We start from the raw sequence: 13,716 nt of genomic DNA, 5'->3' as shown, positions 1-13,716 counted from the left end.
ATATTTTGCTTTAAATTCAACAAATAAATTATTTGCAGGTTTCTATTGCTTTGATTATTGACTCAATTCAAAATGACTGAAGAAGAAGTTACTTACGCATCATTTGGACGTGGTGGTTATTCAAACTTTTACAAAACAGTCAAGTCTCCAACCTTGGAAAATCCAAAGACTATTGAGAAAAAGGACAAAGTTATTTCTCCTTTGGAATCACAACCCTTTTTTTCTAGTGGCAGAGGTGGTTATGGTAACATGATTGCAAATGATGACCATGAAAAACTCAAGATTGCTTCAGACTACAAGGAAGATCCAAATGCAGCTGCTGTTCCTCCTCCTAAAGAAGAAGAGCCTGCTTTTTGGAAAAGTACTGGCAGAGGAGGCTGGGGAAACATGATTGAAAAGAAAACTCCACTCTCTAAAGTCAGATCAAACATATCTGAAAAAATTGAATAGAGAAGGTTTTCTACAGTCTCCTGTGATACGATTTTTAGTTTTCTGCTTTTCCTTACTTTTTATTTTTATTTTTAACGAATTTTGGTTTTTATTTTTTGGTTTTTGTTTTTTAATATTATTGTTATTATTTTTGTTTTTCTTTCTTCTGTGTGGCTTCAAATGTTTAGTATTAAATTATATAGCTAACTGTGCTACTCTTTTATTTCGGAATAAAACCACAGTAATATAAAAACGATTTGTCTGAAATCTTATTCAGAGCATCTGGAATGTAATAGGTAGCCACTTTTGTTTCTTTATGGCTGTATTTGCTCTGAAATAAAACCCTGAAATGAAAACAATAGTACCACACAACTGATTAGAGGGGTTCAGATATCACAGCCCTGCACTTGAACTGGCTCCTCACCTTTAGGAAACCGATAAGCAATCTGGCTCTGTTTATTGGTGTTTTTCGAGCTGATAGTTCTTGTTTAAGGGAATAGAAAAGCTTAAATACACAATCCGGGTACCGGGGGTGTCCACTCCTACACTAAAAATTAGGCGAAATTGTTTGTTTTTAAGACATTTCACAATAAACAACATTAGATTCATCTGTTCAACTCTCATCAAGCACCACAAACCACTGATACTGATACTACCATCCAGCTCAGATATGTCGAATTCTCTGGAAGGACAAAGTCTGATTCCAATCCAAACTATTGCAAGATTGTTCCAAACTCTTGTGTTCAACAAAGATGACCATGTGAAAATCTCAAAGGCTACTCTTTTAATAGCTGCTGAGTATTTGAGACTATTTACAACTGAAGCTGTGCATAGAGCAAATCAAAACAGATTGAACGACATCGAACTTTCAAAGAGAAATAACAGTTTACTAGACGATTCCTCTAACCATCTAGATAATAATGTTTTGGATGTAAAGGATCTTGAGGCGATCGCAGGCTTATTAATTTTAGATTGCTGATTAATTTGTGCTTCTAAGTTTGCGTTTATTTGGATCTATTTATTTATTTACAGCTATTGTCTTTTAAATTATGCATTATAATAAATATTCAGAATATTTAGAATAAACAGGAAGTTTGGGTTGATATCTAAGCTCTAACCATTCTTCATTAAATTCTTCATCACTATATTCTATAAACAATTCATCAATTTTGCTTATTTTTTCCAATCTTTTACTGATACCTTCCCATAGTTGTATCTCAAAATTGATTAAAATGTTAATTGAGTTTTTCTTTTTCATATTCTTTTTGAATTTTTTTGAAAACTCATTTAATTGGTTTATTCTATAATTTGAATAAATATCTTTAAAAAACTTTATAAAATTGGAAAATGTCTTTTCATCATTATCAATATATTCTCCAAAATCCACCAATTTTTCTAAACCCTCGGGAATTTGGTCATCATTATCATCATCATTATCATCATCATCTCCATCATCTCCATCATCTTCATTATTTTTATTATTGCCATGACTTGGTAAGCTTGAATAACCGATTCCAACTTGCGATATCATCATAAAATCATCTTCGGATTCATTAGCATGTAAAATATAATCAATTGTCTCTATGTTAGGTCTTTCTTCTTCATTTTCTATAGCATCCCATTGCTCTTGATAAAGCTCCCCAGAATACTCATAGTAAGTAGCTTTCCAATCAGAATTGTATGAAAATTTTATTAAGTCATTGAAAAAATACAAAAACTCGTAATTCTTAATTTTGGAATTGTTTATTGTCTCTTGATCATTACCGAATATATCAATATAATATCTGTTAATTTTAATATCTTCAAATCCATTCTTAGAAAATTTAATCAAAAATTGTAAATTTGGTAAAAATTTTAACCATTTACAAATTTGAAAAAATTCTTTAGGCAATTTCCTAACTGGTGACTTATTTGAATCGTCTTGAAATAAATTAGATAAAATTTCCCCATCAATGCTGAATAATGATGTCTCAAACAATTTAAAATCAAAATAGTTGTCATCATTAATTGGTAAAAATCCATAATTATTTATAAACTCACTGAAATCTTCAATTGGAGAATACGATATAAAAATTTCAATCAATGGTTCTGTTTTTGTATCTAATTCCTGATTCAAATTGAATTTATTCTTTTTCTCATAATACAATAAAATATCACCGTTTTTCCTGTCAACATCAAAATACGAATTAAAACTTGATTTATTGTTGTTGTGATTGGCAAAATCTAAAATTGGAACTAATAAAATATCAACCTTAAAGTCTTCATTTTTAGAACCATCATTATCGGCTCCCATCTCGTCACTATCTATAGATCTTGGAATCTCCAAACTTCTTGATTTAAGTGCTGAAATTATCTGATGAAATTCACTTTGCTTTAAAAAAGTTGAAGATATAATCGTTTTAAAATCCACAGAACTCTTTCCATTGGTGGTAGAAACACATACATCGCTAAATGCATCGATTATATCATTGTATAGTTCATTTCGCTCATAAATTATGCTTTCAATATTGTACTCTATTTTTCTATATCCTTTGTAGAGATCTTTAAATTCTGTCAAAATGTTTTCAAGTGAATCTTCATTTTTATATTTCTGATTGATGATGTTATCAAAAGTTGAGATTTCTGTATTTAATAAAATCTTAAGATATGTATTGAATTTTAGCAAAGGTTGCTTCTCAATGTATTTGATGATAGCATCAGACTCATCTGTAGACAATACATTGTTATTTTTGGTGGTTTCAATCATATGATTCCTATAATTGAACAAAAAACTCAATCCTATACAAATTTTTTTCAAAATATTAAGTTCACTAAGTGAATCCATTTCGATTGTCAAGATTTTGTTCATGAATGCACTCTCTTTGATAATTGGAACTTGATGGACACCATCATTTATTGAGATTATTTTACCAATTAAATCAAATTTGTCGCTTTCGTATTTTTTTTGTTTTTTTAAAACAACCATGAAGCTATTCAATGATATAGTCGAGTTTCGAGGAATTCTTAGCAATTCAATTTTCTGGAGTCCCCCATCATTTTGAGTTGATTGGTCTCGATAAAATAGCCCGATGCCACCAAAAGGACTGTTTTTAACAACAAGCCCATCATTTACCTCGATATTTTCATTGGAAATAAACTCTGATAGTTCCCTTGAATCCAGTAAACCAGGAATCTGAGCATCTAAAAACATGTTCTGAGGATGCAGTTCGATTTAGATGAAATAGTCTCGGTGGAGCTTGATGTGAGATAGCGAAACGCAGATTTTGACTGTTTTGATTGGACGGGGAAAGCTCACATATATTTGCCTTCTTTTGCCCTCTCCTTTATCTATAAATATCACTTATTGTCTCATTTTTAATCAGAACTTTTTAATTTTAAACAACTAAAGGACCAATTTTTTCTTGAAGGAATACTGTTTCACTGAAGATTTGTCTTTTATTGTTTGAACCAGATACCATATTTTGCTTCGTCGTTTAGTCATTTCAGATATCTTCATCATTTACTCAGTTTTGTGCTAGTTATATCCTATATATCTTAAATTAATACATATCAATACTCGAATTAAAACACAAACTATTACTAATATTATATAAATTTTTTTTTAGATTTATTTACTTATTTATTTATCTACTGATAGTATTTTATCAACTTTGCCAAAGAAAATCAATATCAACTTTCATTTATTATCCCTTTCCAAAGTCCAGGCTCCCAGTTTTTTTACATCCCAAATTCCCCAGACTTCCAAACTCCCAGTTTTAATTATTTTAATTATTTTAATTATTTTAATTATTCCAATCTCTTTTTTTAAAAAAAAAATATCATTTCAAATGCAACAGTTATCAATAGAATCATGGTTAAAGGTTAATTTACCTAGCTACACCAATGATGCTGAGATAGATATTTTGATAGACTTTATTTTAACACTACATAGGAGTTTTGCTGAAAAGACTTCTAATGAATTAATTCAAACACTTAGTGATCAGCTCAGGGATTATATTCAAAATAGTGAGCAATTTGCAAAAGATTTTTGTTCTTATGTCGTTTCAAATAACCAACTTGCTAACTTTGAATTGAATCTGCTGAACCACTCTGATAATTTATATAGTAAAAGTATTGAAAAGGTTGATATGAATAAAATTGATAAAATTGATAAGAATAGTAAGAATAGTAAACAACATAAGAATAATAACAAAAGAAATAAATATAAAAATAAATATAAATATAAAAATAAAAACCAAAAAAAAATTTGTTTGAAAAATAATAATTATCATCATACACCAAAGAGAAATCTATTGCGATTAATTTCTTTTAATCAAGATAATGATAAAGGAAATAAAATCATTGTTGCAAATGTTCCTCAGAATAAGTTACATGACGAGATTAAATTGAAGGAGTACTTTTCTGTATTTGGACATATAAAACAGTTATCAGTTAATTATTTTCTAAGAGTAATTGAGATTGAATTTTTTGATTCGAATAGTGCCAATTTAGCTTGGAGATCTTCAATTCCAATATTTGATAATAGGCTTATCAAAGTTTATTATGCCAAAACTTTGAAATCAGTGGATAATAAAGAGAAAAAACAAGAAGAAAAAGAAGAAAGAGAAGAAAGAGAAGAAAGAGAAAATGATGATAAATTAACCACTGCCAAAAATGAACCAATCGATACTGAAAGTATTGAAAGAATTCAATCACAAAAACAAATTGAATTTCTAGATAAAAAACTAAAACAAAAACAATTTGAGAGAAAAGTCTTTGATTTAATTGATAAAAAGGAGAGTTTGGTAAAGGAGATAAGCTTGAAATTGAAACTTTTAAATAACCAAGTAAACGAAATAATTGCCAGAGAGGGAGATAAAGGTGAGGAGTTACCAGTTGTAAAAAAATTAAAATACCAGATAAGCTTTTTAAATGAACAATCTTCAAAAATTGGTCTAACTCCTGGAGTCTTTTATGAAGAAAAAAAAAGATTATTTGATTCACTTGATTTAACATTAGGAAGAAACTCATCAGTTAACAAACAATTTGAGATAAACAAGAACAAGTACAATTTGGATAATAGGCCTAAAAAGCTACTCATCTCATCGAAAAATACCATCGACGAGAAGTTCTTCAAAGATCATTTGAGGAATGGTAAATATGGAATTGTGGATCTTAGTGATCGTGCTTCTGATAGAAATGATAAAAACAAAGATAACGAATTCAATAAATGTATCACTTTAACATTTGAAAACTACGATTTTGCTATGGGGTTTCTCAACAGTGTTGGGTTTAAGAGTGAGATAGAGGCCAGTGGGTATTTAGCAGATCTATGTTAAGCTGAGGAATAAAACCGATTCCATCTACACTACTAGATTTATGTTGATGTGTTTGGTTTATAATGATTTTTTTTTTGTTTATTGGTTTATGGCTTATGGTTTTCATCATTTTATTTTGTTATCATTTTATTTTGTTATCTTATCTTATCTGCTTTGAGGCTTGGGGTTTCAGATTTTTTCAATGCACTACATTTTCAAACTACCAGGGCTGTGGGGTGATATTAGTCAACGCTGAGCTCAGCGACTGCTATTTGCACTACGAAGAACACTGTATTAGATGGGAGTGTGCGAACTACCGATTATATTATGTATTCCACTCTCTTTTTTTATTTATTTTGAATCCAAGTGCAGTTCTTGTGTAGTTTTTAACAGTGTCTATTTGTAGTGATTTTGAAATTAAATGGGAAATTCGATTGGCAGATTTGACGTTAAAAAGTCATTGACTTTATAAACAATATGCTTCGACTTATTGTCTTTTATAATGACTGAATTAGGAAAGTGGTGGAAATAGAATTTCGAGCTTGATTATATTCTCCAATAAATATTGGATAGTTTGAAACAAAATTACTTGAAAAATGGCAAAAAAAAATTAATATCTTGAAATTATAACTAACAAATTCATCAGTATGTCAGTATGGCTATTTTTTTTTTTTATATTGTAGATGACACAAATATAAGAAAAAAACACAAAGAAACATTAGTTTATTATAAACCAAACGTGCAAATTTCTCTATTAATTTTCTTTAGTTTATATATATATTGAAATAAAAACAATGGAAATATTTTCAGGAGTTGTAATTAGCGTTATCGGGTCTATTGCATTGACCAAAGGTTATAAAAAAATCAATAGTATCTTATATGTTAAAGATTATTCAGCCGCTAAAGGAAATTATATAAGAGATATTTTGAATCCAGAACTATTTAAAGACAGAGATCTAAGTATCTTTGAAATCAAGAAAGATGAGGATTATAATGAGGATGATGACAATGATAACGATAGAGTGATAATTAACATTTGGGAAATAAATAAGAAAAATCTAGATTTACAAAGGTTAAAATATCAATTTATTAAAATTAAAAAAAAAGAATGGGAAATGAACAATGCAATTGATGGCTCGAATATTTGTATTATTAATTTAGGAGATGACATGTTTTTCAGAAAGCCTAAAATTTCATTCAAAAATATTGAAACAAAGAGAGCAGTTGAGTCGAATATTTTATCAGAAGAAAATGAGGATACTGATGAGCCAGGAATCAGTCATAATATAGAAGGAAACAATACTGACGAGTTTGCAGAATTCTTTGAGCTTAGTTCTATGGGATATGATATCAGAACATTGAAAACAATTGAATTGAATAATAAAAAAGGCGATAAGGAAACTGAGTTTATAATATCAGAGATTGATGAGGAAACTATCCCATCAAAGCTACATAAAAAACTACAGAAATCGAAATCACGAAATGCCAACAAAAACAACGACGGGATACTGAAGTACTCCTGGAAAAACACTAGTGGGTATCTCGAGAGAATCATCAGGAGGGAAGAAGAGTACGACGAGGGATATGAAAGAATAGCTGTTGGTGAGAGCCTCAACGAGAAGCAAATTAACTTCAAAATCAGACTCGACACCAAATGCTGCGACGAGAAAATCATTCTTGCATCGTCCTTTGTCCAGATTATGCGCGGTTCTTGGGACAAGACCCTGATGTTGGCCAAAGAGCTCAGGACACGAAAAGCATCAGTTTTGAGAAAAGCCGCAGCGTTCTGGTACAAGCCCTGATAGCGTGATAGAAAATAGGGCTCTATAACGTGTACCTATTTGAGAAACGCCGTATTCCGGTGCTCGCAACCAATGCAAGAAAAGACCCGCACTGCCGGCGCCAAAAATCTGTGATCAGTTGGCAGTTTTCTGGTGGAAAATCAGACGTTGGGTCTGTTGAGTTTTGTGAAGATATCAAGATATTCCTTAGGTGTTTGTGAAGCAAAAGCAGATAGTATATAATATTCAACACAATTCAAAATGGGTCGTATGCACAGTAGTGTATGTGAATAGTCTTTTTCTTTGTTTATCAAATTGGTTCGACAGTCTTCCTGTCTGTATTGGCATCCTATCGATTGTCATACTTGGTATATAGTGAAGCTACAGCACTAATGAGAAGGAAATAGTGAAGTTTTTAGGGAAATTTAACCTGGCAGTTTTTTGTCTTTTTATTTTTTGTTTCTATTACTACAATATTTTTAATATTTCTTTAAAGATATTCATAGTGTGATATCAATTGTTCAAGGAGAACCTGTCAAAAAAGAGATCAAAAAAACTTAAACTAATCTAAACAAAACTAAAACTTGTGAATAATTGATTGAAAATATGGAATAAAAAGATAGAAAAATAAAAATAAATTGAAAAATATCAAAAAATCTTATTAGAAATTTCATTAAACATTTTCAGGAAACTGTCGATAAAATTTGAATTGAAAATAAAAAAAATAAAAAAATGAATAAAAATAATTGAAAAATAACTGAAAAATAAATTAAAAATGCATTTATAAAATAGATTATGAAATATTGTAGTAAAGTGGAAATAATATACTAACTATCAACTTATTATAGGGAAAAGGTATCTCCTCCTCAGCTATTCCTTACTCAAGAAATGCTCCAGCATGGTTCAAATTATCGTCCGATGCTGTTGTTGAACAAATCATCAAATACGCCAGAAAAGGTTTAACCCCATCTCAAATTGGTGTCATTTTAAGAGATGCTCATGGTGTTTCTCAAACCAAAGTTATCACCGGTAACAAAATTTTAAGAATTTTAAAATCAAATGGTTTAGCTCCAGAAATTCCAGAAGATTTATACTACTTGATTAAAAAAGCTGTTTCCGTCAGAAAACATTTAGAAAAAAACAGAAAAGATAAAGATTCCAAATTCAGATTGATTTTAATTGAATCAAGAATCCACAGATTGGCTCGTTACTACAGAACTGTCTCTGTTTTACCTCCAAACTGGAAATACGAATCTTCTACTGCCTCTGCTTTAGTCAATTAGGTTGTGGTATGGTTTACTAGCAGGTTTATTATATATACTATAATTTAATACAGTCTCTGGTTTTAATAAGAAGCTTTTCAACTATCCGATGCTATTGTAGTTAATTTTGCATCAATTAGGCTATTAAATCCGTTATTTTTTATTTTTTTTTGCTTTTTACTCTCCACCCTTTTTTTTCTCAGTCTCTAAAAGGTGAACACATATAAACGCCTTTATTTTGATCTAAGAACAGTATTTAACAGTGTTGTCAATCTTGGTCAATGTTGATTGAACTCGTATTTCTAGTGGTTTTGTCTGCTATTTTGATAGACCATAGCTCAATGGGATCCAAGCTTCAAGTATCCTTAGACTATCTCATCCCAATCATCAACCATTGGGATTTCGATGCCACCCCAATAATAGTTGGGGTGATGGGGCCTCAAGGTTCTGGCAAATCGTATCTCTCTTCCCACTTATCTGCCTCACTAACTGACCTGTATCCTCATCTACACACCATAACTATATCGAGCGATGACCTATATCTTACTCACGAGAAACAGTTGTCTCTCATCAATGACTATCCAAATAACCAGTTGATCACATCGGGAAGAGGTTTGCCAGGAACCCATGATATCCCTCTTCTCAAAGATATCTTCAGCAAAGTCATTGAAAGAAACACAAACTACAGCATACCAACGTATGACAAGTCAAAGAACCAAGGAAAGGGCGATAGGTCTTCAACTGACCAATGGATAAGGATTGGCGACAGACCAGTAGATATTTTGATCTTCGAAGGTTGGTTCAATGGTTTTTTGCCTATTAATGACAGAAACGCATTATATCAAAAATGGGAAACCAGCGAGTTACTCAATAAACTAGATTTTGAAAATGAGATCGTTTTAATTGACGGGTTATTGAATGATTATGTTGATCTATGGCACAATTTCAATTGCTTCATCTACTTTGACGTTGAAGACCTCGAGTATGTTTACAAATGGAGGATTCAGCAAGAACATGAGTTGATTCAAATTAAAGGAATTGGAATGACTGACTCGCAAGTTAGAAAATTTGTTGATAGATATATTCCAGTATACCTACTATATTATGATCAATTAAAGAGAAATGGATTTTCTAATCCACATTTGCAAACAAATGTTTTATTCAAAGATAATTTAAAAATTTCTTTGGGTCCTGAAAGAGATATCATACGTTTCAAAACATTCTCTTCTCTTCGTTCCAAATTTTGAATGGTTTATAAAATAAAAAAAATTAATTACATCTTTATAAGAAAAAAATAAATTTATTATGCTACAACAGTATAGTATAATTTGTTTATCAAGATAACTAGAGCAGTTCAGATTGCATCAAATGAACTAGTTCTCTGTCAGCCCAATTGACACAAATTTTTAACTGCTTGCTAGTGATTCCAAAATTTATTATTAAATTATTAATCAATGCGTTCTCAATAATAAGCAAATCCTCATTAGAAACAGGACTGCAATTTTTTAATGTATTTACAGATTGAGAAAAAATCTGGAAAGCGGTTTCAACATTTTTAATCTCATTAAAGTTATTTTCATTATTATTATTATTTTTACTATTATTATTTTTCTGCTTTTTTTTAAGAGGTTCATTTTCAGCTTTTCCAATTTTTTTAAAAGAATCAAAATTATCGAAATCTTCAATACCATTTTCATTTTCATTTTCATTAGAAACATTAGAATCTTTATCATTATCCAAATCATTGTAATTGAAAATATCGAACAATTTCTTTTCGACTATCGACAAAGACTCTCTATTTATTTCTGATTTATCATTTTTAATTAATGTTGAATTAAACCAGTCTAAATACTTATTTGTTTTGTAATCATCCCATTCAATTATATCATTGATTATAAAATTTGAAGATAATAATGAACTCAATAAAGAATCAAAATTCTGCTCATCATTTATATCTTTTTCAACATTTAATTTCCCAGTAATATCAAGCCATCTTTTCCAACTATAGAAATAATTATTTTCAATACTTTTCTGTATATTTGCATTAATCCTAGAATTATCTCTTGTACTTGTATTAAATATTCTAGCAGTTGAAAAATATAGCTTTGTAATCATAATAATGATCGATATTAATTTTATCTCGGGAAATTCTATTAGCAATACATCCACTGAGTTTTGTTTTTTGGGATTTTTATTATAAAGTCTATTATTATTCTTTTCATTGATATCCAAAAAGGATAACTCGAAATTTATTTGTCTAAACCTTATAAAATTTTGCACAGCTTGAAAGATTTCAGGTGGTAGAATCAATTCTTTTATAACTTTAAATAGCAATGGTTGGTAACTAATCTTGAAATTTTCCTGTATTATTGTTAATTTATTTAAATTCTCATGTAATTTTTTGACAACCTTTTTAACCTGAAAATAAAAATCGCCCTTAATTGGGGGTCTTAAGGGCTCAAACACAGGTAAATAATGATTAGCCAATTTTTGTCTTAAGTTTGAAGGAATAAAAAAAGTCGCTTTCATATATGGAATCTTATTAGTTACACACCATCTAATGAAATCAATTGAGTAGACTGGCAATCTCAAATACAAACAAGAAAGATAGCATAATATTATTGAATGTATGAGTGGTATTCGATAGTTGAAATTTTTCCTTTTTACAGTACTATCATCTTCCAAACCACTAAGTTCATCTCCATCAGTATTGATTGTTGCATCAGTTTCATAGGTACTGCTATAGTTACTGTTTTTGTCGTCATCATTCTCATCATTGTCTTCAACACTTTCATTGCCAGATGAACGATTTCCATTTTTTTTTAAATTAGTAGAGTTGTTTGAGTCATAATTCGACAATAGATAAATTATCCAAAGTTCTTTGACAATTCTTTCAAATAATTTTGGAAATTTTTTTTCTTTAATTAGCCAATTTACTTGGGATTTAAGAACATGCTGGTAACATTTTAAGAATAGCTGTTTACCCTTTGAGCCATATAGTTTTAAATTTTCAGCAGCATGAAGAGAACTCTTTTGAGACCCAAGTCTTGATTTTGCAGTGGGGATATTTAATCTTTTAGTTTGAACAAAGTTATCTTGATCTGCTTCATCATTAAATTCTATATCGCCATCCATTACATGACCAAACTGACAGATTCGTCTTCCATCAATGAGTCTCCATAGTTTTGAACGACAGTTATCAGTGCCACAAACTGGTCCTCTGGTGAAGGTTGAACTCATTTGAAAATCATTTAAGTGGAATCAATCAGGCATCACTTTGAAATTGGTAATATACTATGTGGTGAAGTTGGTGTTTTAATCTGTGAATTTTTACAAGTTGAAAGCACGGAAAAGAAAAAATAAGAGAAGATTAAAAGGTTAAGAAATAAGAAATAAAAAAAGTAATAAATTAAGCTTTGAACATGGAAACGAGAAATGGTCATTTACAAGATTTAATTAAAGAAATTTAGTGGGAGGATAATAGAAAATTAAGATGACAAAATAAAAATACATGTGGGAGTTTATTGATAAAAAGGCAAACCTCAAGATTGATTAAAGATTAAAATTTAAAAATAAACATAATATAATGCTGAAAAAATACATAACAAATATATTTTATTGATAAATTGTTTAATCTTTTTGACGTCTAGCGACTTTTTTAGCATGTTTCTTTTCAGTACCGAAGATTTTCTTACCACGATTCTTTCTTTGTTTTCTTTGTTGACGAGAAGGTTTTTCAACTTTTGTAGCTAAACCATATCTAATTAATCTGTAAGCAGGTTCGAATTTTTTAGCAGCAGCAACTGAGGAGTAAACTAAACCAAAGCCAGTTGATTTACCACCACCATATTGAGTACGGAAACCAAAGACAGAAACAGCATCTTTGTCAGCTTTGTATGTAGCAGCTAATTTTTCACGCAATTCATCTTTTGAAACATTTGGACGATTTGGGTGGAGAACATCAATGACAAATTGACGTCTTTGTAATAAAGGATTAGAAATAACTTTTCTGGTACGGATTGTAACTGCTTCACTCTATAATCAATAAAAAAATGAGAAAAAAAAGATTAGTATTTTGAACGATGGGAGGGATTGAATAATGTTGATTGAGACAAGAGTAACAGATCATAGATTTCATGTTCAAAATTCAATAAACAATTCAATAATAGGATCTGAAAAAAAGGATTTGACTTGCGCTAATTCTCAATACAAATCATCTACATTAATGAAAAGCTATGATTTTTTGAAATTTAGTTAAACTTTGAATACAAAAGTACCATTTTGATAGTTGGAATATTACTTTATAATTTACTCAGATTAAGCGATTTTTTGTGTTCTTTTTCACTACTTGTATCACATTATGAATTATGAATAATATAACAATTATTACGATAACGGATATCTTTGGATTTGAGCTCAATAATTTTGATTAGACCAATTTGCAATGAATTGATACTTGAATATCGATGCAATACCTTTATTTGTTGTGTAATTTCAGTATTTTTAGAAAAAAAAGAGAATATGTGAATGGTTTATGATTGGATTTTCAAGCAGTTTTTGAACATTGAACATTTGATTTGTTTGATTTATTTTTATAATTTCAAGTTGGTTTTTTTTTTAAGTTTTGTATGTGTTTTCATTTGATTATTTTCTACAACAGCCGAATACTATAAGGATCAACTTCATTTTCAGAGAATAGAAATCACCACTTGCTATCAATCTGCTGCTGATTTCTTGCTTTCATAGAAACAAAAATGTATGATTGAATGAGATGCATTTGAACATTTGACAAAGTGATTTGAGTATGAGCTAACTATTTATGAATTGAATAAACCAAAAGCTTCCTGCTGCTTATAGTGTACATACCATTTTGATTATAAGTTATTCTTGTTTGATATAATGCTACTTTTAGTTGACAACAATCGTTAGATATAATTCAAGAAATGA

The 13,716-nt window shown here is 29.8% G+C and overlaps 9 protein-coding genes across 9 annotated transcripts; 6 read left to right on the top strand and 3 right to left on the bottom strand.

Moving 5' to 3' along the window:
* Positions 1-72: 72 nt before the first annotated feature.
* On the top strand, positions 73-450 carry PAR32 (Par32p; the record flags this gene model as incomplete). The annotated part of the gene is made up of 1 exon (XM_020194279.1): positions 73-450. The coding sequence occupies one exon, from the start codon at positions 73-75 to the stop codon at positions 448-450; it is 378 nt and encodes a 125-aa protein (XP_020049978.1).
* Positions 451-1,046: 596 nt separating this feature from the next.
* On the top strand, positions 1,047-1,626 carry ASCRUDRAFT_73480 (CENP-X/MHF2 family protein). The gene has a single exon (XM_020192307.1). The coding sequence runs from the start codon at positions 1,100-1,102 to the stop codon at positions 1,406-1,408; it is 309 nt and encodes a 102-aa protein (XP_020049977.1). The 5' UTR covers positions 1,047-1,099; the 3' UTR covers positions 1,409-1,626.
* Positions 1,417-3,764, bottom strand: CTM1 (cytochrome c lysine N-methyltransferase). Its single transcript, XM_020192306.1, has one exon. The coding sequence runs from the start codon at positions 3,617-3,619 to the stop codon at positions 1,484-1,486; it is 2,136 nt and encodes a 711-aa protein (XP_020049976.1). The 5' UTR covers positions 3,620-3,764; the 3' UTR covers positions 1,417-1,483.
* A 492-nt stretch (positions 3,765-4,256) lies between these two features.
* On the top strand, positions 4,257-5,747 carry ASCRUDRAFT_78721 (uncharacterized protein; the record flags this gene model as incomplete). The annotated part of the gene is made up of 1 exon (XM_020194278.1): positions 4,257-5,747. One exon carries the CDS (start codon positions 4,257-4,259, stop codon positions 5,745-5,747), a length of 1,491 nt encoding a protein of 496 aa, XP_020049975.1.
* Positions 5,748-6,520: 773 nt separating this feature from the next.
* ASCRUDRAFT_83592 (uncharacterized protein) lies at positions 6,521-7,528 on the top strand (the record flags this gene model as incomplete). Its single annotated transcript, XM_020194847.1, has 1 exon — positions 6,521-7,528. One exon carries the CDS (start codon positions 6,521-6,523, stop codon positions 7,526-7,528), a length of 1,008 nt encoding a protein of 335 aa, XP_020049974.1.
* Positions 7,529-7,768: 240 nt separating this feature from the next.
* RPS13 (40S ribosomal protein uS15) lies at positions 7,769-8,790 on the top strand (the record flags this gene model as incomplete). Its single annotated transcript, XM_020194277.1, has 2 exons — positions 7,769-7,789; positions 8,356-8,790. The coding sequence occupies 2 exons, from the start codon at positions 7,769-7,771 to the stop codon at positions 8,788-8,790; spliced, it is 456 nt and encodes a 151-aa protein (XP_020049973.1).
* Positions 8,791-9,041: 251 nt separating this feature from the next.
* Positions 9,042-10,449, top strand: TDA10 (putative ATP-dependent kinase). The gene has a single exon (XM_020192305.1). The coding sequence runs from the start codon at positions 9,111-9,113 to the stop codon at positions 10,014-10,016; it is 906 nt and encodes a 301-aa protein (XP_020049972.1). The 5' UTR covers positions 9,042-9,110; the 3' UTR covers positions 10,017-10,449.
* RRN7 (Rrn7p) lies at positions 9,980-12,059 on the bottom strand. The gene has a single exon (XM_020192304.1). The coding sequence runs from the start codon at positions 11,902-11,904 to the stop codon at positions 10,114-10,116; it is 1,791 nt and encodes a 596-aa protein (XP_020049971.1). The 5' UTR covers positions 11,905-12,059; the 3' UTR covers positions 9,980-10,113.
* Positions 12,060-12,399: 340 nt separating this feature from the next.
* Positions 12,400-13,049, bottom strand: ASCRUDRAFT_67742 (40S ribosomal protein eS24; the record flags this gene model as incomplete). Its single annotated transcript, XM_020191425.1, has 2 exons — positions 12,400-12,804; positions 13,047-13,049. The coding sequence occupies 2 exons, from the start codon at positions 13,047-13,049 to the stop codon at positions 12,400-12,402; spliced, it is 408 nt and encodes a 135-aa protein (XP_020049970.1).
* Between the last annotated feature and the right edge of the window lie 667 nt (positions 13,050-13,716).

This window comes from Ascoidea rubescens, assembly GCF_001661345.1.
Source record: "Ascoidea rubescens DSM 1968 unplaced genomic scaffold ASCRUscaffold_1, whole genome shotgun sequence".
NCBI classification, from domain to species: domain Eukaryota; kingdom Fungi; phylum Ascomycota; class Saccharomycetes; order Ascoideales; family Ascoideaceae; genus Ascoidea; species Ascoidea rubescens.
The sequence above is the reverse complement of the archived record's forward strand: the minus strand, read 5'-3'. Positions and strand labels throughout refer to the sequence as shown.